At 50.3% G+C, this 27,349-nt stretch overlaps 1 protein-coding gene across 5 annotated transcripts; it reads right to left on the reverse strand.

The window, feature by feature from the left end:
* Nucleotides 1-246: 246 nt before the first annotated feature.
* On the reverse strand, nucleotides 247-26,680 carry KPTN (kaptin, actin binding protein). Of its 5 annotated transcripts, XM_086871961.1 has the most exons (13): nucleotides 26,483-26,680; nucleotides 25,195-26,240; nucleotides 24,346-24,428; nucleotides 22,076-22,160; nucleotides 20,536-20,590; nucleotides 19,409-19,484; nucleotides 17,758-17,831; nucleotides 12,956-13,065; nucleotides 10,899-10,979; nucleotides 9,291-9,354; nucleotides 7,041-7,176; nucleotides 2,355-2,519; nucleotides 247-483 (listed from the first exon to the last, which is right to left on the reverse strand). In XM_086871961.1, exons 2-13 carry the CDS (start codon nucleotides 25,460-25,462, stop codon nucleotides 268-270), a joined length of 1,413 nt encoding a protein of 470 aa, XP_086728087.1. In that variant the 5' UTR covers nucleotides 25,463-26,240; nucleotides 26,483-26,680; the 3' UTR covers nucleotides 247-267. The 5 variants fall into 5 exon arrangements, with proteins under 5 accessions (XP_086728087.1, XP_086728085.1, XP_086728083.1 ...); XM_086871959.1 differs by having other exon boundaries at nucleotides 25,195-26,667; XM_086871957.1 differs by having other exon boundaries at nucleotides 364-2,194; nucleotides 2,261-2,519; nucleotides 25,195-26,667.
* Between the last annotated feature and the right edge of the window lie 669 nt (nucleotides 26,681-27,349).

Below are 27,349 nucleotides of genomic sequence, written 5' to 3' on the forward strand. Positions count from 1 at the left end.
GGGTCTCCCCTCCCCCTCCCCAATTTGGGGTCCCTCCCCTCCCCCTCCCCCCCAATTTGGGGTCTCCCCTCCCCCTCCCCCTCCCCCCCCAATTCGGGGTCCCCTCCCCCCCAATTTGGGGTCTCCCCTCCCCCAATTCGGGGTCTCCGCCCCTTTCGGGACCCCTCCCCCACCCCTCCCCTCCCCCCTCCCCTCCCCCCCGGATCCCTTTTTTTTTTTTGGGGGGGGAATTCCCGGGAATTCCGGTTCGGATTTCTGGGAATGTTTTTATTGGGAATCGGGGGGGGGTGGGGTGGGGGAGGGGCAGCGCGGGGACCCCCCCGGCCCCTCCCCCCCCTTTTCCTCTTCTTCCTCTTCTTCCTCTTTTTCCGTTTTTTCCGTTTTTTCCGGTTTTTCCGGGTTTTTTTCCGTTGTTTTTCCCTTTTCCCGCAGCTCCCGCCGGAGCCGCTCCCGGAGCAGCCGCGCCGTCGGCTCCAGGCTGTGCTGGGGAAAATCCGGGAATTATCCGGGAAAAATCCGGGAAAAATCCGGGAAAAACCCGGGAATTACCCGGGAAAAACCCGGGAAAAACCCGGGAAAAATCCGGGAATTAACCGGGAAAAACCCCGGGAAAAATCCGGGAAAAATCCGGGAATTACCCGGGAATTAACCGGGAAAAATCTGGGAAAAATCCGGGAATTACCCGGGAATTATCCGGGAAAAATCCGGGAAAAACCCGGGAAAAATCCGGGAATTACCCGGGAAAAACACGGGAAAAACACGGGAAAAATCCGGGAATTATCCGGGAATTACCCGGGAAAAATCCGGGAAAAATCCGGGAAAAATCCGCGAATTACCCGGGAAAAATCCGGGAATTAACCGGGAAAAACCCGGGAATAATCTGGGAATTATCCAGGAATTACCCGGGAAAAATCCGGGAAAAACCCGGGAAAAGTCCGGGAATTACCCAGGAAAAATCTGGGAATTATCCAGGAATTATCCGGGAAAAACCCGGGAAAAATCCGGGAAAAATCCGGGAATTGTCTGGGAATTATCTGGGAAAAATCCGGGAATTACCCGGGAACAATCCGGGAATTACCCGGGAAAAATCCGGGAATTATCCGGGAAAAATCCGGGAAAAATCCGGGAATTAACCGGGAACAATCCGGGAATTATCCGGGAATTACCCCGGGAAAAACCCGGGAAAAATCCGGGAATTATCCGGGAATTATCCGGGAAAAATCCGGGAAAAATCCAGGAATTACCCTGGGAAAAATCCGGGAATTATCCGGGAAAAATCCGGGAATTGTCTGGGAATTACCCGGGAAAAACCCGGGAAAAACCCGGGAAAAATCCGGGAAAAATCTGGGAAAAACCTGGGAATAATCCAGGAATAATCCGGGAATTTTTGGGAATGGTGTGGGATTTTTGGGAATTCTGTGGAATTTTTGGGAAAAGGGCTGGAATTTTGGGGAAAAGGGCTGGAATTTTTGGGAAAAGGGCTGGAATTTTTTGGGAAAAGGGCTGGAATTTTTTGGGAATTCTGTGGAATTTTTGGGAAAAGGGCTGGAATTTTTTGGAAAAGGGCTGGAATTTTGGGAAAAGGGCTGGAATTTTTGGGAATTCTGTGGAATTTTTGTGAATGGTGTGGGAATTTTGGGAAAAGGGCTGGAATTTTTGTGAATGGTGTGGGAATTTTTGGGAAAAGGGCTGGAATTTGGGGGGAAAGGGCTGGAATTTTTGGGAATGGTGTGGAATTTTTGGGAAAAGGGCTGGAATTTTTGGGAATGGTGTGGGATTTTTGGGAAAAGGGCTGGAATTTTTGGGGAATGGTGTGGGATTTTTGGGAAAGGGGCTGGAATTTTTGGGAAAAGGGCTGGAATTTTTTGGAATTCTGTGGAATTTTTGGGAAAAGGGCTGGAATTTTTGGGAAAAGTGCTGGGATTTTTGGGAAAAGGGCTGGGATTTTTGGGAATTCTGTGGAATTTTTGGGAATGGTGTGGAATTTTTGGAAAAGGGCTGGAATTTTTGGGGAAAAGGGCTGGAATTTTGTGGAATTTTTGGGAAAAGGGCTGGAATTTTGGGAAAAGGGCTGGAATTTTTGGGGAATTCTGTGGAATTTTTGGGAATTCTGTGGAATTTTTGGGAAAAGGGCTGGAATTTTTGGGGAATGGTGTGGGATTTTTGGGAAAAGGGCTGGAATTTTTTGGGAATTCTGTGGAATTTTTTGGGAATGGTGTGGAATTTTTGGGCAAAGGGCTGGAATTTTGGGGAAAAGGGCTGGAATTTTTGGGAAAAGGGCTGGAATTTTTGGGAATTCTGTGGAATTTTTGGGAAAAGGGGCTGGAATTTTTGGGAATTGCGGGGGTCCCCACCTGCAGCACGTGCAGCCCCCCCAGGCAGACCACGGCCAGCTCCCGCAGCCCATCCCCCGTCAGATCCAGCGGCTCCAGCGCCAGCAGCGGGGACGGAAAACGGCGGCACCAGAGCGGCCGGAAACGGCCCGGAAACGGCCCCGAGAACTTGTAACACAGCAGGTCCTGGGGAAAAACGGGGGGAAATGGGGAAATTTGGGGAAAAAATGGGATATTGGGGGAAAAAATGGGAAATTTGGGGAAAAAATGGAAAATTTGGGGGGAAAAATGGGAAATTGGGAATGGTAATGGGATATTGGGAATAAACAACACCGGAGAGGAAACGGCCCCGAGAACTTGTAACACAGGAGGTCCTGGGGAAACGGGGGGAAATGGGGAAATTGGGGAAAAAAATGGGAAATTTGGGGAAAAAATGGGAAATTTGGGGAAAAAATAATGGGATATTGGGGTAAAAAATGGAAAATTGGGGTAAAAAATGGGATATTGGGGGAAAAAAATATGAAATTGGGGGGAAAAATGGGATATTGGGGGAAAAAATGGGAAATTGGGGGGAAAAATGGGAAATTGGGGGAAAAATGGGATATTGGGGAAAAAATGGGATATTGGGGGGAAAAAAATATGAAATTGGGGGGAAAAATGGGATATTGGGGTAAAAAATGGGATATTGGGGGAAAAAAATATGAAATTGGGGGGAAAAATGGGATATTGGGGGAAAAAATGGGAAATTTGGGATGGTAATGGGATATTGGGAATAAACAACACCGGAGAGGAGAACTTGTAACACAGCAAATCCTGGGGAAAAACGGGGGGAAATGGGGAAAAAAATGGGAAATTTGGGGAAAAAATGGGAAATTTGGGGAAAAAAATGGGAAATTTGGGTAAAAAATTGGGAAATTGGGGGGAAAAAAATATGAAATTGGGGGGAAAAATGGGATATTGGGGGAAAAAAATGGGAAATTTGGGGAAAAAAATGGGAAATTTGGGGAAAAAATGGGAAATTTGGGGGAAAAAATGGGAAATTGGGGGAAAAAATGGGATATTGGGTGGAAAAAATGGGAAATTGGGGGAAAAAATGGGAAATTTGGGGGAAAAAATGGGATATTGGGGAAAAAATGGGATATTGGGGGGAAAAAAATATGAAATTGGGGGGAAAAATGGGATATTGGGGGAAAAAAATGGGAGATTGGGGTAAAAAATGGGATATTGGGAATGGTAATGGGGTATTGGGAATGGTAATGGGATATTGGGAATAAACAACACCGGAGAGGAGAACTTGTAACACAGCAAATCCTGGGAAATGGGGGGAAAATGGGGGAAAAAATGGGAAATTGGGGAAAAAAATGGGAAATTTGGGTAAAAAATGGGAAATTGGGGGGAAAAATGGGATATTGGGGGAAAAAATGGGATATTGGGGTAAAAAATGGGATATTGGGGAAAAAAATGGGAAATTGGGGGGAAAAATGGGAAATTGGGGGAAAAAATGGGATATTGGGGGGAAAAATGGGAAATTGGGGGGAAAAAAATATGAAATTGGGGTAAAAAATGGGAAATTGGGGTAAAAAATGGGATATTGGGGGGAAAAAAATATGAAATTGGGGGGAAAAATGGGAAATTGGGGGAAAAAAATGGGAAATTTGGGGAAAAATGGGATATTGGGGGAAAAATGGAAATTGGGGAAAAAAATGGGAAATTTGGGATGGTAATGGGGTATTGGGAATAAACAACACCGGACAGGAAACGGCCCCGAGAACTTGTAACACAGCAAATCCTGGGGAAAAACGGGGGGAAATGGGGAAATTTGGGGAAAAAATGGGAAATTTGGGGAAAAAAATGGGATATTGGGGTAAAAAATGGGATATTGGGAATGGTAATGGGATATTGGGAATAAACAACACCGGAGAGGAGAACTTGTAACACAGCAAATCCTGGGGAAAAACGGGGGGAAATGGGGAAATTTGGGGAAAAAATGGGAAATTGGGGAAAAAAAATGGGAAATTTGGGTAAAAAATGGGAAATTTGGGGGAAAAATGGGATATTGGGGGGAAAAAATGGGATATTGGGGGGAAAAAATGGGAAATTGGGGAAAAAAATGGGAAATTGGGGAAAAAAATGGGAAATTGGGGGAAAAATGGGAAATTGGGGAAAAAAATGGGAAAATGGGGGAAAAAATGGGAAATTGGGGGTAAAAATGGGATATTGGGGTAAAAAATGGGAAATTGGGGGGAAAAAAATATGAAATTGGGGGGAAAAAATGGGATATTGGGGGGAAAAATGGGAAATTGGGAATGGTAATGGGATATTGGGAATAAACAACACCGGAGAGGAGAACTTGTAACACAGCAAATCCTGGGGAAAAACGGGGGGAAATGGGAAATTTGGGGAAAAAAATGGGAAATTTGGGGAAAAAATGGGAAATTTGGGGGAAAAAATGGGAAATTTGGGGAAAAAAAATGGGAAATTGGGGAAAAAAATGGGATATTGGGGAAAAAAATGGGAAATTGGGGGGAAAAAAATATGAAACTGGGGGGAAAAATGGGATATTGGGGGGAAAAAAATATGAAATTGGGGGGAAAAATGGGATATTGGGGGAAAAAATGGGAAATTGGGGGGAAAAAATGGGAAATTGGGGAAAAAATGGGAAATTGGGAATGGTAATGGGATATTGGGAATAAACAACACCAGACAGGAAACGGCCCCGAGAACTTGTAACACAGGAGGTCCTGGGGAAAAACGGGGGGAAATTGGGAAATTTGGGGAAAAAATGGGATATTGGGGGGAAAAATGGGAAATTGGGGGAAAAAAATGGGATATTGGGGTAAAAAATGGGATATTGGGAATGGTAATGGGATATTGGGAATGGTAATGGGATATTGGGAATAAACAACACCGGCCCCGAGAACTTGTAACACAGGAGGTCCTGGGGAAAAACGGGGGAAAATGGGAAATTTGGGGAAAAAATGGGAAATTTGGGGGAAAAAATGGGAAATTTGGGGAAAAAAATGGGAAATTGGGGTAAAGAATGGGAAATTGGGGGGAAAAAATGTGAAATTGGGGGGAAAAATGGGATATTGGGAATGGTAATGGGATATTGGGAATAAACAACACCGGAGAGGAGAACTTGTAACACAGCAAATCCTGGGGAAATGGGGGGAAAATGGGGAAAAAAATGGGAAATTGGGGAAAAAATGGGAAATTTGGGGAAAAAAATGGGATATTGGGGGGAAAATGGGAAATTGGGGAAAAAATGGGAAATTGGGGAAAAACCAGGGATTTGGGAATGATTTGGGTCGGAAAAAAACAGGGAAAAAATCAGGGGAAAATTTAGGGGAAAACCAGGGAGGGAAAATTGGGGAAAATTTGGGGAAATTCAGGGAAATTTTAGGGAAAATTTGGGGAAATTCAGGGAAAATTTGGGGAAATTCAGGGAAAATTGGGAAAAATTGGGAGAAATTCAGGGAAATTCAGGGAAAATTTGGGGAAATTCAGGGAAATTCAGGGAAAATTGGGGAAAAAACAGGGAAAATTGGGGAAAATTCAAGGAAAATTGGGGAAAATTGGGGGAAAATTGGGAAAATTGGGGGAAAATTTGGGGAAAATCAGGGAAAATTGGGGAAAATTCAAAGAAAATTGGGGAAATTCAGGGAAAATTGGGGAAAATTGGGAAAATTGGGGAAAAATTGGGGAAATTCAGGGAAAATTCAGGGAAAATTCAAGGAAAATTTGGGGAAATTCAGGGAAAATTTGGGGAAATTCAGGGAAAATTGGGGAAAATTGGGGGAAAATTGGGAAAATTGGGGGAAAATTTGGGGAAAATTGGGAGAAATTCAGGGAAAATTTGGGGAAAATCAGGGAAAATTGGGGAAAATTCAAAGAAAATTGGGGAAAATTCAAGGAAAATTGGGGAAATTCAGGGAAAATTGGGGAAAATTGGGGGAAAATTGGGAAAATTGGGGGAAAATTGGGAAAATTGGGAGAAATTCAGGGAAAATTTGGGGAAATTCAGGGAAAATTGGGGAAAGTTCAGGGGAAATTCAGGGAAAATTGGGAAAATTGGGGAAAATTGGGGAAAATTGGGGGAAAATTTGGGGAAAATTGGGAGAAATTCAGGGAAAATTTGGGGAAATTCAGGGAAAATTGGGGAAAATTGGGGAAAATTGGGGAAAATTGGGAAAATTGGGGGAAAATTTGGGGAAAATTTGGGGAAAATTTGGGGAAAATTAGGGGAAAATTGGGGGAAAATTGGGAAAATTTGGGGAAAATTGGGGGAAAATTGGGGGAAAATTGGGGGAAAATTTGGGGAAAATTGGGGAAAATTTGGGGAAAATTTGGGGAAATTGGGGAAAATTTGGGGAAAATTGGGGGAAAATTTGGGGAAAATTCGGAAAATTGGGGAAAATTGGGGGAAAATTGGGGAAAATTGGGGGAAAATTTGGGGAAAATCTGGGAAAATTGAAGGAAAATTGGGGGAAAATTCAGGGAAAATTGGGGAAAATTGGGGAAAATTGGGAAAATTGGGGGAAAATCGGGAAAATTGGGGGAAAATTTGGGGAAAATTGGGGAAAATTGGGAAAATTGGGGGAAAATTGGGGGAAAATTTGGGGAAATTCAGGGAAAATCCAGGGAAATTTTGGGAAAGCCCCATGGGAGTGGGAAATCCTCTGGAATTGGGAATTCCCGGGCTCTCACCTGGCCGTAGGTGCCCAGCAGGATTTCGGCGGCGCCGTCGAAATCGACGTCGGTGACTTTGGCGCAAACGACGGCGTCGGAGCCGCGGCTCCCGGGGAGCTCCAGAGGATCCGAAAGCCCCCGGGAGAGGATCCGCCTGTGATCCCCATGGGAATGGGCAAAAAATCCAGCCCAAATCCATCCCAAAATCCCCAAAATTTATCCCAAAAATCCAGCCCAAAATCCTCAAAATTCGTCTCAAAAATCCAGCCCAAAATCCCCAAAATTCGTCTCAAAAATCCAGCCCAAAATCCCCAAAATTCGTCTCAAAAATCCCCCCCAAAAAACCCAAATTTATCCCAAAAATACCCAAATCTGTCCCAAAATCCATCCCAAAAATCCAGCCCAAAATCCCCAAAATTCGTCTCAAAAATCCCGCCAAAAAACCCCAAATTTAGCCCAAAAATACCCCCAAAAATACTCAAAATCCACCCCAAAATATATCCCAAAAATCCATCCCAAAATCCCCAAAATTCATCCCAAAAATCCCCCCCAAAAAACCCAAATTTAGCCCAAAAATACCCAAATCTGTCCCCAAATCCATCCCCAAAATCCCCAAAATTCATCCCAAAAATCCCGCCAAAAAACCCCAAATTTATCCCAAAAATACCCAAATCTGTCCCAAAATCCATCCCCAAAATCCCCAAAATTCATCCCAAAAATCCATCCCGAAATCCCCAAAATTCGTCTCAAAAAATCCATCCCAAAATCCCCAAAATTCATCCCAAAAATCCAGCCCAAAATCCCCAAAATTCGTCTCAAAAATCCCGCCAAAAAACCCCAAATTTAGCCCAAAAATACCCAAATCTGTCCCAAAATCCATCCCAAAAATCCCCAAAATTCATCCCAAAAATCCCCCCCAAAATCCCCAAAATTCATCCCAAAAATCCATCCCAAAATCCCCAAAATTCGTCTCAAAAATACCCCCAAAATCCCCAAAATTCATCTCAAAAATACCCCCAAAAAAACCTAAATTTATCCCAAAAATCCATCCCAAAATCCCCAAAATTCATCCCAAAAATCCATCCCATTTGGGGGGATTTTTTTGGGATTTTTTAGAGTTTTTTTGGGATTTTTTTTTGATTTTTGGGGGATTTTTTAGGGATTTTCGGGATTCTTTTGTGGGATTTTGTTGGGATTTTTGGGGAATTTTTTGGGAATTTTTTGGGGATTTTTGGGAATTTTTTGGGAATTTTTTTGGGAGATTTTTGGGGGGATTTTTTGGGATTTTTTTTGGATTTTGTTGGGAATTTTTTGGGAATTTTTCTTTGGGATTTTTGGGGGATTTTGTTGGGATTTTTTTTGGATTTTTTTGGGATTTTTGGGGGATTTTTTGGGATTTTTTTTGGATTTTTGGGGGATTTTTTGGGGGATTTTTTTCGGGATTTTGGAGATTTTTTGGTGGGATTTCCTTGGGATTTCTCTGGGATTGAGGGAGGATTTTTTGGGATTTTTTTGGGGGATTTTTTTCGGGATTTTGGGGATTTTTTGTGGGATTTCATTGGGATTTTTTGGGGTTTTTTGGGGGAATTTTTCGGGATTTTGGGGATTTTTTTGTAGGATTTCCTTGGGATTTCTCTGGGATTGAGGGAGGATTTTTTGGGAATTTTTTGGGGGATTTTTTTCGGGATTTTGGGGATTTTTTTGTGGGATTTTTTTGGGATTTTTGGGGGATTTTTGGGATTTTTTGGGGGATTTCGTTGGGATTTTTGGGGGGATTTTTTAGGAGATTTTTGGGATTTTTTGTGGGATTTCGTTGGGATTTTTGGGGATTTTTTGGGATTTTTTGGGGGATTTTTTAGGAGATTTTTGGGATTTTTTTGTGGGATTTTGTTGGGATTTTTTAAGGATTTTTGGGGAATTTTCTGGGAATTTTTTGGGATTCTTTTGTGGGATTTTGTTGGGATTTTTGGGGGATTTTTTGGGGATTTTTGGGGGGTTTTTGGGGATTTTTGGGGATTTTTTGGGAGATTTTTGGGATTTTTTTTTGGATTTCGTTGGGAATTTTTTGGGATTTTTTGGGGATTTTTTTGGAATTTTTAGGGTTTTTTTTGGTGGGATTTCCTTGGGATTTCTCTGGGATTGAGGGAGGATTTTTTGGGAATTTTTTCGGGATTTTGGGGATTTTTTTGTGGGATTTCCCTGGGATTTCTCTGGGATTGAGGGAGGATTTTCTGGGAATTTGGGAACGCTGGGAATTGCGGCGCTCACCGATAAACCACGGCCGCCTCCAGGGCGCTGCTCACCAGGAGGCTCCAGGAATCCTCGGGATCCTCTGGAAAAAGGCAATTCCATGAGGAATTCCATGGAAAAACGGGCACAAAACCGGGGAATTTGGGGAACCTGGGCCTTTTTTCCCATTTGCCCCCATTTTTTCCAGGTTTTTTCCCGTTTTTTCCCATTTTTCCCCAATTTTCCCCCCCATTTTTTTTCTGTTTTTTCCCGTTTTTCCCATTTCCCCCCCAATTTCCCCCCCATTTTTTCCCATTTTTTCCCCCATTTTCCCCCATTTTCTCCCCGTTTTTCCCCAATTTTTTCCCATTTTCCCCCATTTTTTCCCATTTCCCCCATTTTTCCCCATTTTTTCCCATTTTCCCCCCATTTCTCCCCGTTTTCTCCCCATTTCTCCCCATTTTTTCCCGTTTTCCCCCATTTTCTCTCTGTTTTTCCCTGTTTTCTCCCGTTTCTGCCCCGTTTTCTCCCGTTTTTTTCCCATTTTCCCCCGTTTTCTCCCCATTTTTCCCATTTCCCCCGTTTTCTCCCCGTTTTTTCCTGTTTTCCCCATTTTTCCCCCCGTTTTTCCCCATTGTCCCTGGTTTCCGCCCCATTTTTTCCCATATCCCCCGTTTTTCTCCCCGTTTTCTCCCCGTTTTCCCCCCGTTTTCCCCATTTTCCCTGGTTTCCGCCCCGTTTTCCCCCCATTTTTCCCGTTTTCCCCCCGTTTCCCCCGTTTTTTTCCCATTTTCCCCGTTTTTCCCCCGTTTTTCTCCCCGTTTTTCCCCCCATTTTCCCCCCCATTTTCCCCCCCTTTTTCTCCCCATTTTTCCCCCCATTTTTCCCCCCGTTTTTCCCGTTTTCCCCGTTTTTCCCTGTTTTTTCCTGTTTTTCCCCCCGTTTTTCCCCCGTTTTTTCCCGTTTGTTTTTCCCCCCGTTTTTCCGCCCCGTTTTCCCCCCGGTTTTTCCCATTTTTCCCCCCGTTTTTCCCCCCGTTTTCCCGCCCCGTTTTTTCCCGTTTTTTTCCCATTTTTCCGCCCCGTTTTTTCCCGTTTTTCCCGCCCCGTTTTTTCCCGTTTTCCCGGTTTTTCCCCCCGTTTTTCCCCCGTTTTTTCCCGTTTGTTTTTCCCCCCGTTTTCCTGCCCCGTTTTCCCGCCCCGTTTGTTTTTCCCGGCGCTGTGTGTGTGTCTGTGTGTCTGTGTGTCTGTCTGTGTGTCTGTCTGTGTCTGTCTGTCTGTGTGTCTGTGTGTCTGTGTGTGTCTGTCTGTCTGTCTGTGTGTGTCTGTCTGTGTGTGTCTGTGTCTGTGTGTCTGTGTCTGTCTGTGTCTGTGTCTGTCTGTCTGTCCGTGTGTCTGTCTGTGTGTCTGTCTGTCTGTCTGTCTGTGTCTGTCTGTCCGTGTGTCTGTCTGTGTCTGTCTGTGTGTCTGTGTGTCTGTCTGTGTGTCTGTCTGTGTGTCTGTCTGTGTCTGTGTGTGTGTGTGTCTGTCTGTCTGTGTGTCTGTCTGTCTGTGTGTCCGTCTGTGTCTGTCTGTCTGTCTGTCTGTGTGTGTCTGTCTGTGTCCGTGTCTGTGTGTCTGTGTGTCCGTCTGTCCGTCCGTCTCTCACGGCAGCCGTCGGCGGGCAGGGGGAAGAGCAGCACGCTGGAGATGGGCCCGTCCTGCTGCACGCTCCAGCTCTGCAGCACCGCTGAGGCACGGCACGGGGGAAACGGGGGGGAAACGGGAAAAAACGGGGGAAAATGGGGAAAACGGGGCGGGAAAAACGGGGAAAACGGGAAAAAACGGGGCGGGAAAAACGGGGGGAAAAACGGGGGGAAAACGGGGGGAAAAACGGGGCGGGAAAAACGGGGGGAAAAACGGGGGGAAAAATGGGGGGGAGAACGGGGAAAACGGGGAAAACGGAAAAAATGGGAAAAATGGGGGGAAAAACGGGGGAAAAATGGGGAAAAATGGGGGGAAAACGGGGAAAACGGGGAAAAACGGGGGGAAAAATGGGGGGAAAATGGGGGAAAAAACGGGAAAATGAGAAAAAATGGGGGGAAAAACGGGGAAAAATGGGGGGAAATGGGGGAAAACAGGAAAAAATGGGGGGAAAAACGGGGGGAAAACGGGGGGAAAAACGGGGGAAAAAATGGGGAAAATGGGAAAAACAGGGGGAAAAATGGGGGAGAAATGGGGGGAAATGGGGGGAAAAACGGGGGGAAAAATGGGGAAAAACGGGGGGAAAATGGGAAAAATGGGAAAAAATGGGAAAAATGGGGAAACGGGGGGAAAACGGGAAAAACGGGGGGGAAAACAGGAAAAAACGGGGAAAACCAGGGGAAACGGGAAAAACGGGGGGAAAAACGGGGAAAACGGGGAGAAATGGGGGGAAAAATGGGGGGAAACGGGGGAAAACCGGGAAAATGGGGGGAAAACGGGGAAAAAACGGGGGGAAAAACGGGGGGAAAACGGGAAAAACGGGGGGAAAACGGAGAAAAACGGGGAAAATGGGAAAAACGGGAAAAAACGGGGGGAAAAATGGGGAAAACGGGGGGGAAAACGGGAAAAACAGGGGGGAAAACGGGAAAAAATGGGAAAAAACGGGAAAAACGGGGGGAAAACGGGAAAAATGGGGGGAAAATGGGGGGGAAACGGGAAAAAATGGGAAAAACGGGGGAAAAACGGGGAAAACGGGAAAAAATGGGGGGAAAACCAGAAAAACGGGGGGAAAAACGGGGAAAATGGGGAGAAAATGGAGGGAAAATGGGGGAAAACAGGAAAAACGGGGGGAAAACGGGGGAAAAGGGGAGAAACGGGGGGAAAACCGGGAAAACCGGGAAAAACGGGAGGAAAACGGGGGAAAATGGGAGAAAATGGGGAGAAAATGGGATAAAATGGGAAAAATCAGGGGAAAATGGGGAGAAATGGGGAAAAATGGGATTTAAATAATTTAAAGATTCAGGATTTTGGGATTCAGGGATTCGGGGATTCAGGAATTCCGGGAATTCAGGATTCAGGGAATTCAGGGATTCAGGAATTCCGGGAATTCAGGATTCAGGGGATTCCGGAATTCCGGGAATTCAGGATTCAGGATTCAGGGATTTGGGAATTCAGAATTCAGGAATCCAGGGAATTCAGGAATTCGGGAATTTAAGGATTCAGGGATTCAGGGAATTCCGGGAATTCAGGATTCAGGGAATTCTGGGAATTCCGGGAATTCAGAATTCAGGATTCAGGGATTCAGGGGATTCGGGAATTCCCGGAATTCAGGATTCAGGGGATTCAGGATTCGGGAATTCAGGATTCAGGGAATTCAGGAAATTCGGGAATTCAGGGATTCGGGAATTCCGGGGAATTCAGGATTCAGGGATTTGGGAATTCAGGGATTCAGGGGATTCAGGGAATTCGGGAATTCAGGATTCAGGGATTCGGGAATTCCGGGGAATTCAGGATTCAGGGATTTGGGAATTCAGGATTCAGGGATTTGGGAATTCAGGGATTCAGGGGATTCAGGGATTCAGGGAATTCAGGATTCAGGATTCAGGGGATTCAGGGATTTGGGAATTCAGGGATTCAGGAATTCCGGGAATTCGGGATTCAGGGAATTCAGGAAATTCGGGATTCAGGAATTCCGGGAATCCCGTGAATTGCGGGCACGCAGGGAAGGCGGGGCTGGCTGACCTCGGCTCCCCTCGTCGACGCGCGCCGCCCGCACGAAGCCGCTCTGGCAGCCCAGGGCCGAGAGCCGGTGGCCGGAGCCGGGGAGGGGCTGGACGTGGAGCCACAGAACGCTGGGAAAACGGGGGAAAAAATGGGAAAAATGGGAAAAATCGGGATGGAAATGGAGCCACAGAACGCTGGGAAAACGGGGAAAAAACGGGGAAAAATGGGAAAAATCGGGATGGAAATGGAGCCAGAGAATGATGGGGATAAATGGGGCTGGACGTGGAGCCACAGAACGCTGGGAAAACGGGGGAAAAACGGGGAAAAATGGGAAAAATCGGGATGGAAATGGAGCCAGAGAATGATGGGAAAACGGGGAAAAAACAGGGAAAAATGGGAAAAATGGAGCCAGAGAATGATGGGGATACAGGGGCTGGACGTGGAGCCACAGAACGCTGGGAAAACGGGGGAAAAACGGGGAAAAATGGGAAAAATCGGGATGGAAATGGAGCCACAGAACGCTGGGAAAACGGGGAAAAAACGGGGAAAAATGGGAAAAATCGGGATGGAAATGGAGCCACAGAACGCTGGGAAAACGGGGAAAAACAGGGGAAAATGGGAAAAAATGGAGCCAGAGAATGATGGGGATACAGGGGCTGGACGTGGAGCCACAGAACGCTGGGAAAACGGGGGAAAAACAGGGGAAAATGGGAAAAAAAGTGGGAAAAATGGGAAAAATGGACCCAGAGAAAAATTGAAATAAAGGAAAAAAAATGGGAAAAATGGAGCCAGAGAACGCTGGGAAAATGGGGACAAAACAGGGAAAAATGGGGAAAAAAATGGGAAAAAAAATGGGAAAAAAAACGGGAAAAATGGGAAAAATGGGGATGGAAATGGAGCCAGAGAATGATGGGAATAAAGGGGAAAAAACAGGGGAAAATGGGAAAAAAAATGGGAAAAATGGAGCCAGAGAATGATGGGAAAATGGGGAAAAAACAGGGAAAAATGGGAAAAATGGAGCCAGAGAATGATGGGAAAATGGGGAAAAATGGGGAAAAAATGGGGAAAAAATGGGGGAAAAAATGGGAAAAATGGGAAAAATGGAGCCAGAGAATGATGGGGATACAGGGGCTGGACGTGGAGCCACAGAACGCTGGGAAAACGGGGAAAAACAGGGGAAAATGGGAAAAAATGGAGCCAGAGAATGATGGGGATAAATGGGGAAAAATGGGGGAAAATGGGAAAAATCGGGATGGAAATGGAGCCACAGAACGCTGGGAAAACGGGGGAAAAATGGGGAAAAATGGGAAAAATGGAGCCAGAGAATGATGGGGATACAGGGGCTGGACGTGGAGCCAGAGAACGCTGGGAAAACGGGGAAAAACAGGGAAAAATGGGAAAAAAAGTGGGAAAAATGGGAAAAATGGAGCCAGAGAAAAATTGAAATAAAGGAAAAAAAATGGGAAAAATGGAGCCAGAGAACGCTGGGAAAATGGGGAAAAAACAGGGAAAAATGGGGAAAAAAATGGGAAAAAAAATGGGAAAAAAAATGGGGGAAAATGGGAAAAATGGGGATGGAAATGGAGCCAGAGAATGATGGGAATAAAGGGGAAAAAACAGGGGAAAATGGGGAAAAAAATGGGAAAAATGGAGCCAGAGAATGATGGGAAAACGGGGAAAAAACGGGGAAAAAAATGGGAAAAATCGGGATGGAAATGGAGCCAGAGAATGATGGGAAAATGGGGAAAAAACAGGGAAAAATGGGAAAAATGGAGCCAGAGAATGATGGGAAAATGGGGAAAAATGTGGGGAAAAAATGGGGGAAAAAAAATGGGAAAAAAAATGGGAAAAATGGGGGAAAAAATGGGAAAAATGGGGCTGGAGGTGGAGCCAGAGAATGATGGGAAAATGGGGAAAAAACAGGGAAAAATGGGAAAAATGGAGCCAGAGAATGATGGGGATACAGGGGCTGCATGTGGAGCCACAGAACGCTGGGAAAACGGGGAAAAAACAGGGAAAAATGGGAAAAATGGGGATGGAAATGGAGCCAGAGAATGATGGGGAAATGGGGAAAAAATGGGAAAAATGGGAAAAATGGAGCCAGAGAAAAATTGAAATAAAGGAAAAAAAATGGGAAAAATGGAGCCAGAGAACGCTGGGAAAATGGGGAAAAAACAGGGAAAAATGGGGAAAAAAATGGGAAAAAAAATGGGAAAAAAAATGGGGGAAAATGGGAAAAATGGGGATGGAAATGGAGCCAGAGAATGATGGGAATAAAGGGGAAAAAACGGGGAAAAAAATGGGAAAAATCGGGATGGAAATGGAGCCAGAGAATGATGGGAAAATGGGGAAAAAACAGGGAAAAATGGGAAAAATGGAGCCAGAGAATGATGGGGATACAGGGGCTGGACGTGGAGCCACAGAACGCTGGGAAAACGGGGAAAAAAATGGGAAAAATGGGAAAAATCGGGATGGAAATGGAGCCAGAGAATGATGGGGATAAATGGGGGAAAAATGGGGAAAAAAATGGGGGAAGAAATGGGAAAAATGGGGAAAAAATGGGAAAAAATGGGGAAAAAATGGGGAAAAAAAATGGGGAAAAAAAATGGGGAAAGAAATGGGAAAAATGGGGAAAAAAATGGGGAAAGAAATGGGAAAAATGGGGAAAAAAATGGGAAAAAAATGGGGAAAATGGGGAAAAAAAATGGGAAAAAAATGGGAAAAATGGGAAAAATGGAGCCAGAGAATGATGGGGATAAAGGGGCTGGACGTGGAGCCAGAGAACGCTGGGAAAACGGGGAAAAAACAGGGAAAAATGGGAAAAATGGGGATGGAAATGGAGCCAGAGAATGATGGGAAAATGGGGAAAAAACAGGGGAAAATGGGAAAAATGGGGATGGAAATGGAGCCAGAGAATGATGGGAAAATGGGGAAAAATGGGAAAAAAATGGGGAAAATGGGAAAAATCGGGATGGAAATGGAGCCAGAGAATGATGGGAAAATGGGGAAAAAACGGGAAAAATGGGAAAGATGGGGATGGAAATGGAGCCAGAGAATGATGGGGATAAAGGGGAAAAAACCGGGAAAAATGGGAATAATGGAGCCAGAGAATGATGGGAAAAAAATGGGGAAAAATGTGGAAAAAAATGGGGAAAAAATGGGGAAAATGGGGAAAAAAATGGGGAAAAAAATGGGAAAAATGGGGGAAAAAATGGGAAAAAAATGGGGAAAATGGGGAAAAAAATGGGGAAAGAAATGGGGAAAATGGGGAAAAAAAATGGGAAAAAAATGGGAAAAATGGGAAAAATGGAGCCAGAGAATGATGGGGATAAAGGGGCTGGACGTGGAGCCAGAGAACGCTGGGAAAACGGGGAAAAAACAGGGGAAAATGGGAAAAATGGGGATGGAAATGGAGCCAGAGAATGATGGGAAAATGGGGAAAAATGGGGAAAAATGGGGAAAAAAAATGGGGAAAAATGGGAAAAAATGGGGGAAAAAAATGGGGAAAAAAATGGGGAAAAAAATGGAAAAAAGGGGAAAAAATTGGGGAAAAAAATGGGAAAAATGGGGAAGGAAATGGAGCCAGAGAATGATGGGAAAATGGGGGAAAAACAGGGAAAAATGGGAAAAATGGGAAAAATGGAGCCAGAGAATGATGGGGATAAAAAATGGGAAAAATGGGGAAAAAAATGGGGAAAGAAATGGGAAAAATGGGGAAAAAATGGGGAAAAAATGGGGAAAATGGGGAAAAAATGGGAAAAATGGGAAAAATGGGGGAAAAAAATGGGGAAAAAATGGGAAAAAAATGGGAAAATGGGGAAAAAATGGGGAAAAAAATGTGAAAAATGGGGAAAAAAATGGGGAAAGAAATGGGAAAAATGGGGAAAAAAATGGGAAAAAAATGGGGAAAAAAATGGGAAAAATGGGGGGAAAAAATGGGGAAAAAATGGGGAAAATGGGGAAAAAAATGGGGAAAAAATGGGAAAAATGGGGAAAAAATGGGAAAAATGGGGAAAAAATGGAGAAAAAAATGGGAAAAATGGGGAAAATGGGGAAAAAAATGGGGAAAAAATGGGGAAAACGGGGAAAAATCGGGAAAAATGGGAAAAATGGAGATGAGGAATAAGAGGAATAAGAAGAGGAGGAGGAGGACGAGGAAGAGGAGGAGGAGGAAGATGAGGAGGAGCAGGAGGAGGAGGAGGAGGAAGAAGAGGAAGAAGTAGAAGAAGAGAAAGAGGAGAAGAGGAGGAAGAGGAAGAGGAGGAGAGGAGGAGGAAGATGAGGAAGAAGAGGAGGAGGAAGATGAGGAGGAAGATGAAGATGAGGATGAAGGTGAGGATGAGGATGAGGATGAGGATGAGGATGAGGATGAGGATGAGGATGAGGGTGAGGATGATGAAGGTGAGGAAGATGAGGATGAAGGTGAGGATGAGGAGGAAGATGAGGATGAGGATGAGGGTGAGGATGAGGATGAGGGTGAGGATGAAGGTGAGGATGAGGAAGGTGAGGAAGATGAGGATGAAGGTGAGGATGAGGATGAGGATGAGGGTGAGGATGAGGATGAGGATGAGGGTGAGGATGATGAAGGTGAGGAAGATGAGGATGAAGGTGAGGATGAGGATGAGGATGAGGGTGAGGATGAGGATGAGGATGAGGGTGAGGATGATGAAGGTGAGGAAGATGAGGATGAGGATGAAGATGAGGGTGAGGATGAAGATGAGGATGAGGATGAGGATGATGAAGGTGAGGAAGGTGAGGATGAAGGTGAGGATGAGGATGAGGGTGAGGATGAGGAAGGCGAGGAGGAGGAAGGCCCCTACGTGCTGGGGACGTCCTGCAGCTCGGGGAAGAGCAGCTGGATCGGCTGCTCCTCAAACTGGTGCGAGCCGGGGTTCTGCAAAACAACGGCAACGGCCCGGAGTGCCGGGAATTCCAGCCGGGAATTCCAGCCGGGAATTCCAGCCGGAAATCCGGGAATTCCACCCGGAAATGCGAGAATTCCAGCCGGGAATTCCAGCCAGAAATCCGGGAATGGAAATCCGGGAATTCCAGCCGGGAATCCGGGTATTCCACCCGGAATGCCGGGAATTCCAGCCGGGAATCCACCCGGGAATTCCACCCGGGAATCCGGGAATTCCACCCGGGAATCCGGGAATGGAAATCCGGGAATTCCACCCGGAAATACGGGAACTCCACCCCGGAGTGCCGGGAATTCCAGCCGGGAATTCCAGCCGGGAATCCGGGAATTCCAGCCGGGAATTCCAGCCGGGAATCCGGGAATGCCGGGAATTCCAGCCAGGAATCCGGGAATTCCAGCCGGGAATCCGGGAATGGAAATCCGGGAATTCTCCTGGAAATCTGGGAATTCCACCCGGAAATCCGGGATTTTGGGGTGAATTTGGGGATTTTTGGGGTGAATTTGTGGATTTTTGCGGATTTTTGGGGTGAATTTGTTGATTTTTGGGGGTTTTTGGGGTGAATTTGGGGGATTTTGGCTCTCACCTCCCGGTACAGGTGGATTTGGGGTGAATTTGGGGTGAATTTGTGGATTTTTGGGGTGGATTTGGGGTGAATTTGGGGTGAATTTGTGGATTTTTGGGGTGGATTTGGGGTGAATTTGGGGTGAATTTGTGGATTTTTGGGGTATTTTGGGGTGAATTTGGGGTATTTTGGCTCTCACCTCCCGGTACAGGTGGATTTGGGGTGAATTTGGGGTGAATTTTTGTATTTTTGGGGTGAATTTGGGGGATTTTGGGGGATTTTGGCTCTCACCTCCCGGTACAGGTGGATGCCGGGGTGAATTTGTAGATTTTTGGGGTGAATTTGGGGGATTTTGGGGTGAATTTGGGGGATTTTGGCTCTCACCTCCCGGTACAGGTGGATTTGGGGTGAATTTGGGGTGAATTTGGGGTAAATTTGGGGGTTTTTGGGTGAATTTGGGGTGAATTTGGGGTGAATTTGGGGGATTTTGGCTCTCACCTCCCGGTACAGGTGGATTTGGTGTGAATTTGTGGATTTTTGGGGTGAATTTGGGGTGAATTTGGGGTGAATTTGGGGTATTTTGGCTCTCACCTCCCGGTACAGGTGAATTTGGGGTGAATTTTTGTATTTTTGGGGTGAATTTGGGGGTTTTTGGGGTGAATTTGGGGTATTTTGGCTCTCACCTCCCGGTACAGGTGAATTTGGGGTGAATTTGTGGATTTTTGGGGTGAATTTGTGGATTTTTGGGGTGGATTTGGGGTTTTTTGGGGTGAATTTGTGGATTTTTGGGGGTTTTTGGGGTGAATTTGTGGATTTTTGGGGTGAATTTGGGGTATTTTGGGGTATTTTGGCTCTCACCTCCCGGTACAGGTGAATTTGTGGATTTTTGGGGTGAATTTGTGGATTTTTGGGTTTTTTGGTGTGAATTTGGGGGTTTTTGGGGTGAATTTTTGGGTTTTTGGGGTGAATTTGGGGGATTTTGGCTCTCACCTCCCGGTACAGGTGGATGCCGGGGTCGTTCCCGCTCAGCAGGAAAACGGTCTCCAGGTGCTCCCCAACACGAACCCTGCGGGCAGATTTTGGGGTGATTTGGGGTTTTTAGGGGATTTTTTGGGTTTTTTTGGGGGGATTTTGGGGTGATTTGGGATTTTTTGGGGGATTTTGGGTTTTTTTGGGGGGAGATTTTGGGTTTTTTGGGGGATTTGGGGGGGATTTTGGGTTTTTTTTGGGTTTTTTGGGGGATTTTGGGGGGATTTGGGGTTTTTTTGGGTTTTTTGGGGGATTTTGGGGGGGATTTTGGGGTGATTTGGGTTTTTTGGGGGATTTTGGGGGATTTTGGGGTTTTTTTGGGTTTTTTGGGGGATTTTGGGGGGATTTGGGGTTTTTTTGGGTTTTTTGGGGGATTTTGGGGGATTTTGGGGGGGATTTTGGGGTGATTTGGGTTTTTTAGGGGATTTTTGGGGTTTTTTTGGGGTGTTTTGGGGGGATTTTGGGGGGATTTCGGGTTTTTTGGGGTGTTTTGGGTGGATTTTGGGGTTTTTTTGGGTTTTTTGGGGTGTTTTGGGCGGATTTTGGACGGATTTTGGGTTTTTTGGTGTGTTTTGGGCGGATTTTGGGGTTTTTTTGGGGTTTTTGGGGGTTTTTTTGGTGTGTTTTTGGTGGATTTTGGGGTTTTTTGTGGTTTTTGGGGTGCTTTGCGTGGATTTTGGGGGGATTTTGGTTTTTTTTTGGGTGTTTTGGGTGGATTTTGGGAGGATTTTGGGGTTTTTGTTGTGTTTTGGGGTGTTTTGGGTGGATTTTGGGGTTTTTGGGGTGTTTTGGGTGGATTTCGAGGGTTTTTTGGGGTGATTTGGGGGGATTTTAGGGGTTTTTTTTGGTTTTGGAATTTTTTGGGGTGGATTTTGGGTTTTTTGTTTTGTTTTGGGTGGATTTTGGGGTTTTTTTGGGTTTTTTGGTGTGTTTTAGGTGGATTTTGGGGTTTTTTTGGAGTTTTTTGGGTTTTTTGGTGGATTTTTGGTGGATTTTGGGTTTTTGGTGTGTTTTGGGTGGATTTTGGGGTTTTTTGGGTGGATTTTGGGGTGTTTTGGGGTGTTTTTGGGGTGTTTGGGGTGACTCACTGGGCGTGGCACAGCTGGAAGGGGGTGAAGCGAAGCTCCAGGTTCAGGCAGCTCTCTGGGGAGGGGGAAAAGGGGGGGCCCAAAATCAAATTTGGGGGTCCCAAAATCAACTCAGGGGGTCCCAAAATCAACTTGGGGGGTCCCAAAATCAACCTGGGGGTCCCAAAATCAACCTGGGGGGGCCCAAAATCAAATTTTGGGGTCCCCCATCCCGTTTTTGGGGTCCCCAGTTTCATTTTTGGGGTCCCCAATCCCATTTTCGGGGTCCCCATCCCGTTTTCGGGGTCCCCATCACATTTTGGGGTCCCCAATCCCATTTTTGGGGACCCCAATCCCATTTTCGGGGTCCCCAATCCCGTTTTTGGGGTCCCCCATCCCATTTTGGGGTCCCCATCCCATTTTTGGGGTCCCTAATCCCATTTTGGGGTCCCCCATCCCATTTTCGGGGTCCCCCATCCCGTTTTTGGGGTCCCCCATCCCATTTTGGGGTCCCCAATCCCATTTTGGGGTCCCCAATCCCATTTTTGGGGTCCCCCATCCCGTTTTTGGGGTCCCCCATCCCGTTTTTGGGGTCCCCCATCCCATTTTTGGGGTCCCCAATCCCATTTTTGGGGTCCCCCATCCCATTTTTGGGGTCCCCAATCCCATTTTTGGGGTCCCCCATCCCATTTTTAGGGTCCCCAATCCCGTTTTTGGGGTCCCCAATCCCGTTTTCGGGGTCCCCAATCCCGTTTTCAGGGTCCCCCATCCCGTTTTTGGGGTCCCCAATCCCATTTTGGGGTCCCCCATCCCGTTTTTAGGGTCCCCAATCCCATTTTGGGGTCCCCAATCCCATTTTTGGGGTCCCCCATCCCATTTTTAGGGTCCCCAATCCCGTTTTTGGGGTCCCCAATCCCGTTTTCGGGGTCCCCAATCCCGTTTTCAGGGTCCCCCATCCCGTTTTTGGGGTCCCCAATCCCATTTTGGTGTCCCCAATCCCGTTTTTGGGGTCCCCCATCCCGTTTTCGGGGTCCCCCATCCCATTTTGGGGTCCCCCATCCCATTTTTGGGGTCCCCAATCCCATTTTGGGGTCCCCCATCCCGTTTTTAGGGTCCCCAATCCCATTTTTGGGGTCCCCAGCCCCATTTTTGGGGTCCCCCATCCTGTTTTTGGGGTCCCCAATCCCGTTTTCGGGGTCCCCCATCCCGTTTTTGGGGTCCCCCATCCCGTTTTTGGGGTCCCCAATCCCGTTTTTGGGGTCCCCAATCCCATTTTTGGGGTCCCCCATCCCGTTTTTGGGTCCCCAATCCCGTTTTTGGGGTCCCCAATCCCATTTTTGGGGTCCCCCATCCCGTTTTTGGGGTCCCCCATCCCGTTTTTGGGGTCCCCCATCCCATTTTTGGGGTCCCCCATCCCATTTTTGGGGTCCCCAATCCCATTTTTAGGGTCCCCAATCCCGTTTTCGGGGTCCCCCATCCCATTTTCGGGGTCCCCAATCCCGTTTTTGGGGTCCCCCATCCCGTTTTTGGGGTCCCCCATCCCGTTTTCGGGGTCTCTCACGGGCCACGGAGTCGAGGTCGAACTCGCAGCCGGGCTCGTAGTCACAGTAAATGTTGAGGAAGGGGCTGGGCTTGTCCCCCGAGTCCTGGGGGGACCCCAAAACCTCCTGAGACCCCCCCAAAAAGCACCCCACAGACCCCAAATCCATCCCAGATACCCCAAATCCATCCTGAGACCCCAAAAACCATCCCAGAGACCCCAAAAACCACCCCAGAGACCCCAAAAACCACCCCAGAGACCCTAAAACCATCCTGAGACCCCAAATCCATCCTGAGACCCCCAAAAACCACCCCAGAGACCCCAAATCCATCCTGAGACCCCAAAGACCACCCCAGAGACCCCAAATCCATCCTGAGACCCCAAAGACCACCCCAGAGACCCCAAATCCATCCCAGAGACACCAAAACCACCCTAAAGATCCCCAAAAACCACCCCAGAGACCCCAAAACCACCCCAGAGACCCCAAATCCAACCTGAGACCCCAAAAACCATCCCAGAGACCCCAAAAACCACCCCAGAGACCCTAAAACCATCCCAAATCCTCTCTGGGTCCCCCCAAATCCCCTTTGGGACCCCTAAAGCCCCTCTGGGACCCCCAAATCCCCTCTGGAACCCCCCAAATTCCCTCTGGGACCCCCCAGATCCTCTCTGGGACCCCCCAAATCCCATCTGGGACCCCCCAAATCCCACCTGGGACCCCCCAGATCCTCTCTGGGACCCCCCAAATCTCCTCTAGACCCCCGAAATCCCATCTGGGACCCCCTAAACCCTCTCTGGGACCCCCTAAACCCTCTCTAGACCCCCCAAATCTCCTCTGGGACCCCCCAGACCCCCTCAAGGCCCCCCCAAACCCTCCCTGGGACCCCCCCAAACCCCCTCTGGGACCCCCAAATCCCCTCTAGGACCCCCCAGATCCCCTCAAGGCCCCCCCAGATCCCCTCAAGGCCCCCCCAGATCCCCTCTGGGACCCCCAAATCCCCTCTGGGACCCCCAAATCCCCTCTGGGACCCCCAAACCCCCTCTGGGACCCCCAAATCCCATCTGGGACCCCCCAAACCCTCCCTGGGACCCCCCAAACCCTCCCCGGGACCCCCCAAACCCCCTCTGGGACCCCCCAAACCCCCTCTGGGACCCCCCAAACCCCCTCTGGGACCCCCAAATCCCCTCTGGGACCCCCAAACCCTCCCTGGGACCCCCAAATCCCCTCTGGAACCCCCAAATCCCCTCTGGGACCCCCCAAATCCCATCTGGAACCCCCAAATCCCCTCTGGGACCCCCCAAGCCCCCTCTGGGATCCCCAAACCCCCTCTGGGACCCCCAAATCCCATCTGGGACCCCCCAAACCCTCCCTGGGACCCCCGAAACCCCCTCTGGGACCCCCCAAGCCCCCTCTGGGACCCCCCAAACCCTCCCCGGGACCCCCCCAAGCCCCCTCTGGGATCCCCAAACCCTCCCTGGGACCCCCCAAACCCCCTCTGGGACCCCCCAAATCCCCTCTGAAACCCCCCCAGGCCCCCTCAAGGCCCCCCCAGATCCCCTCTGGGACCCCCAAATCCCCTCTGGGACCCCCAAATCCCCTCTGGGACCCCCCAAGCCCCCTCTGGGATCCCCAAACCCTCTCTAGACCCCCCAAACCCCCTCTGGGACCCCCCAAACCCTCCCTGGGACCCCCCAAACCCTCCCTGGGACCCCCGAAACCCCCTCTGGGATCCCCAAGCCCCCTCTGGGACCCCCCAAACACCCTCAAGACCCCCCAAAACCCGTCTAGGACCCCCCAAGCCCTCCCCGGGACCCCCCAAGCCCCCTCTGGGACCCCCCAAACCCTCCCTGGGACCCCCCAGATCCCATCTGGAACCCCCAAATCCCCTCTGGGACCCCCCAAACCCCCTCTGGGACCCCCCAAATCCCCTCTGGGACCCCCCCAAGCCCCCTCTGGGATCCCCAAACCCTCTCTAGACCCCCCAAACCCCCTCTGGGACCCCCCAAACCCTCCCTGGGACCCCCCAAACCCCCTCTGGGACCCCCCAAACCCCCTCTGGGATCCCCAAGCCCCCTCTGGGACCCCCCAAACACCCTCAAGACCCCCCAAAACCCGTCTAGGACCCCCCAAGCCCTCCCCGGGACCCCCCAAACCCTCCCTGGGACCCCCCAAGCCCTCCCCGGGACCCCCCAAACCCTCCCCGGGACCCCCCAAACCCCCTCTGGAACCCCCCAAGCCCTCCCCGGGACCCCCCAAGCCCTCCCCGGGACCCCCCGAGCCCCCGGCCCACCTTGATGAAGGTGATCCCGACCACGAGGCCGCGCTGGGGTGGGGATTTGGGGAAGGAATCGATGGAAACGATCTCGGCATCGACTGCGGGAGAGGGGCGCTCAGAGACCCCCCAAAACCCCCCTGGGACCCCCAAAAACCCCCTGGGACCCCCAAAAACTCCCCTGGGACCCCCCAAAACCCCCTGGGACCCCCAAAAACCTCCCTGGGACCCCCAAAAACCCCCTTGGACCCACCAAAAACCCCCGGGACCCCCCAAAACCCCCCTGGGACCCCCAAAAACCTCCCTGGGACCCCCCAAAAACCTCCCCGGGACCCCCCAAACACCCCCCTGGGACCCCAAAAACCCCCCTGGGACCCCCAAAAACCCCCCTGGGACCCCCAAAAACCTCCCTGGGACCCCCAAAACCCCCTGGGACCCCCAAAAACCCCCTGGGACCCCCAAAACCCCCCTGGGACCCCCAAAAACCCCCTTGGACCCACCAAAAACCCCCGGGACCCCCCAAAACCCCCCTGGGACCCCCAAAAACCTCCCCGGGACCCCCAAAACCCCCCCGGGACCCCCAAAAACCTCCCTGGGACCCCCAAAACCCCCTGGGACCCCCAAAACCCCCCTGGGACCCCCCAAAACCCCCCTGGGACCCCCAAAAACCCCCTGGGACACCCCAAAAACCCCCCCGGGACCCCCAAAAACCCCCCCGGGACCCCCGGGGCTCATCCCCAGAGCCCCCCAAACCCCCCCGGGACCCCCCAAAAACCCCCCGGGACCCCCCGAAACCCTTCCCGGGACCCCCGGGATTCCCCCCAGACCCCCCAGACCCCCCCGTTCCCCGGTTCCCCGGGCCGGTACCGGGGATGTAGGTGAACTGCAGCTCCCGGGCCAGCGGGCGCAGGCGGGGCCGCAGCTGCAGGTACCGGAACAGCAGCACCTTCCCCTTCAGCGCCGCCGCCAGGAGACCCCCGGTACCGGAACCGGCACCGGAACCGGAACCGGCACCGGCACCGGAACCGGCACCGGGCCCGGGCCCGGGCAGCGCCGCCAGCCCGTACACGTTACTCTGAGAGCCCAGGCGGCTGAAACTGTCCTCGACCAGCGGGCACCGACCCCACCGGGACATGGTACCGGGAACCGGAACCGGCACCGGAGCGGTGAGGGGACACCGGGAACCGGGACCGGCACCGGAGAGGTGAGGGGACACCGGGAACGGCACCGGGAACCGGCACCGGAGAGGTGAGGGGACACCGGGAACGGAAACCGGGAGAGGTGAGGGGGAACCGGGACCGGCACCGGAGAGGTGAGGGGGAACCGGGAACGGGAACCGGGACCGGCACCGGAGAGGTGAGGGGACACCGGGAACGGGAACCGGCACCGGAGAGGTGAGGGGACACCGGGACCGGGAACCGGAGAGGTGAGGGGACACCGGGACCGGGAACCGGGAACCGACACCGGAGAGGTGAGGGGGAACCGGGAACGGGAGCCGGCACCGGGAACGGCACCGGGAACCGGCACCGGAGAGGTGAGGGGACACCGGGAACGGGAACCGGGAAAGTGAGGGGGAACCGGGACCGGGAACGGGAACCGGGAAAGGTGAGGGGACACCGGGAACCGGCACCGGGAACCGGAACCGGGAGTGATGAGGGGGAACCGGGACCGGGACCGGGTACCGGGAGCGGTGAGGGGACACCGGGAGCTGTGAGGGGACACAAGGAGAGGTGAGGGGGTACCGGGACCAGCACCGGGAGCGGTGAGGGGACACCGGGACCGGGTACCGGAACCGGGAGTGGTGAGGGGACACCGGGAGAGGTGAGGGGATACCGGGACCAGCACCGGGAGCGGTGAGGGGATACCGGGAGCGCTGAGAGGGCACCGGGAGCGGTGAGCGAACACCGGGAGCGCTGAGGGCAGCACCGGGAGCGGTGAAGTGACACCGGGAGCGGGTACCGAGAGCGCTGAGAGGGCACCGGGAGCGCTGAGGGCAGCACCGGGAGCGGTGAGGGCAGCACCGGGAGCGCTGAGGCAGCACCGGGAGCGCTGAGGGCAGCACCGGGAGCGCTGAGAGGGCACCGGGAGCGGGTACCGAGAGCGCTGAGAGGGCACCGGGAGCGGTGAGGCAGCACCGGGAGCGCTGAGGCAGCACCGGGAGCGCTGAGGGCAGCACCGGGAGCGGTGAGGGCAGCACCGGGAGCGCTGAGGCAGCACCGGGAGCGCTGAGAGGGCACCGGGAGCGCTGAGGGCAGCACCGGGAGCGAGCCCCGCGCAGGCAGCGCCCGGGGCAGCCCCACCGGCCGCGGGCAGCGGGGGCCTTGCTGGATCTCGGCGCGCCGCGATGACGTCACTGAGCAGCGCCGGGATGGGGCTTGGCGCGAAAATCCCTCCCCTCTGTGGGCGGGGCCAAGAGCCCGCGAAATGTCAGAGGGGGCGTGGCCTAAGGGGAATTTGGGGGATCCCAGGGGGATTTTGGGGATCCCAGGGGGAATTTGGGGGATCCCAGAGGGAATTTGGGGATCCCAGGATGGAATTTGGGGGATCCCAGGAAGAATTTGGGGATCCCAGAGGGAATTTGGGGATCCCAGGGGGAATTTGGGGATCCCAGGGGGAATTTGGGGATCCCAGGGGGAATTTGGGGGATCCCAGAGGGAATTTGGGGATCCCAGGAGGAATTTGGGGATCCCAGGATGGAATTTGGGGATCCCAGGGGGAATTTGGGGGATCCCAGGATGGAATTTGGGGGATCCCAGGATGGAATTTGGGGATCCCAGGGGGAATTTGGGGATCCCAGGGGGAATTTGGGGATCCCAGGAGGAATTTGGGGGATCCCAGGGGGAATTTGGGGATCCCAGGGGGAATTTGGGGATCCCAGGATGGAATTTGGGGATCCCAGGGGGAATTTGGGGGATCCCAGGATGGAATTTGGGGATCCCAGGATGGAATTTGGGGATCCCAGAGGGAATTTGGGGATCCCAGGATGGAATTTGGGGATCCCAGGATGGAATTTGGGGGATCC

This window comes from Cyanistes caeruleus, chromosome 38 (assembly GCF_971803275.1).
Source record: "Cyanistes caeruleus chromosome 38, bCyaCae1.hap1.1, whole genome shotgun sequence".
In the NCBI taxonomy this organism is placed as follows: Eukaryota; Metazoa; Chordata; class Aves; order Passeriformes; family Paridae; genus Cyanistes; species Cyanistes caeruleus.

Excerpts from the sequence above, each read along its gene's own strand:
- KPTN (XM_086871958.1), bottom strand. The coding sequence starts at position 25,462 with ATGTCCCGGTGGGGTCGGTGCCCGCTGGTCGAGGACAGTTTCAGCCGC. Across the intron at positions 22,161-24,345 it reads TCGGGATCACCTTCATCAAG|GACTCGGGGGACAAGCCCAG; the intron begins GTGGGCCGGGGG and ends GGGTCCCCCCAG. Across the intron at positions 7,177-9,290 it reads GAGGCGGCCGTGGTTTATCG|GCGGATCCTCTCCCGGGGGC; the intron begins GTGAGCGCCGCA and ends TGGGGATCACAG.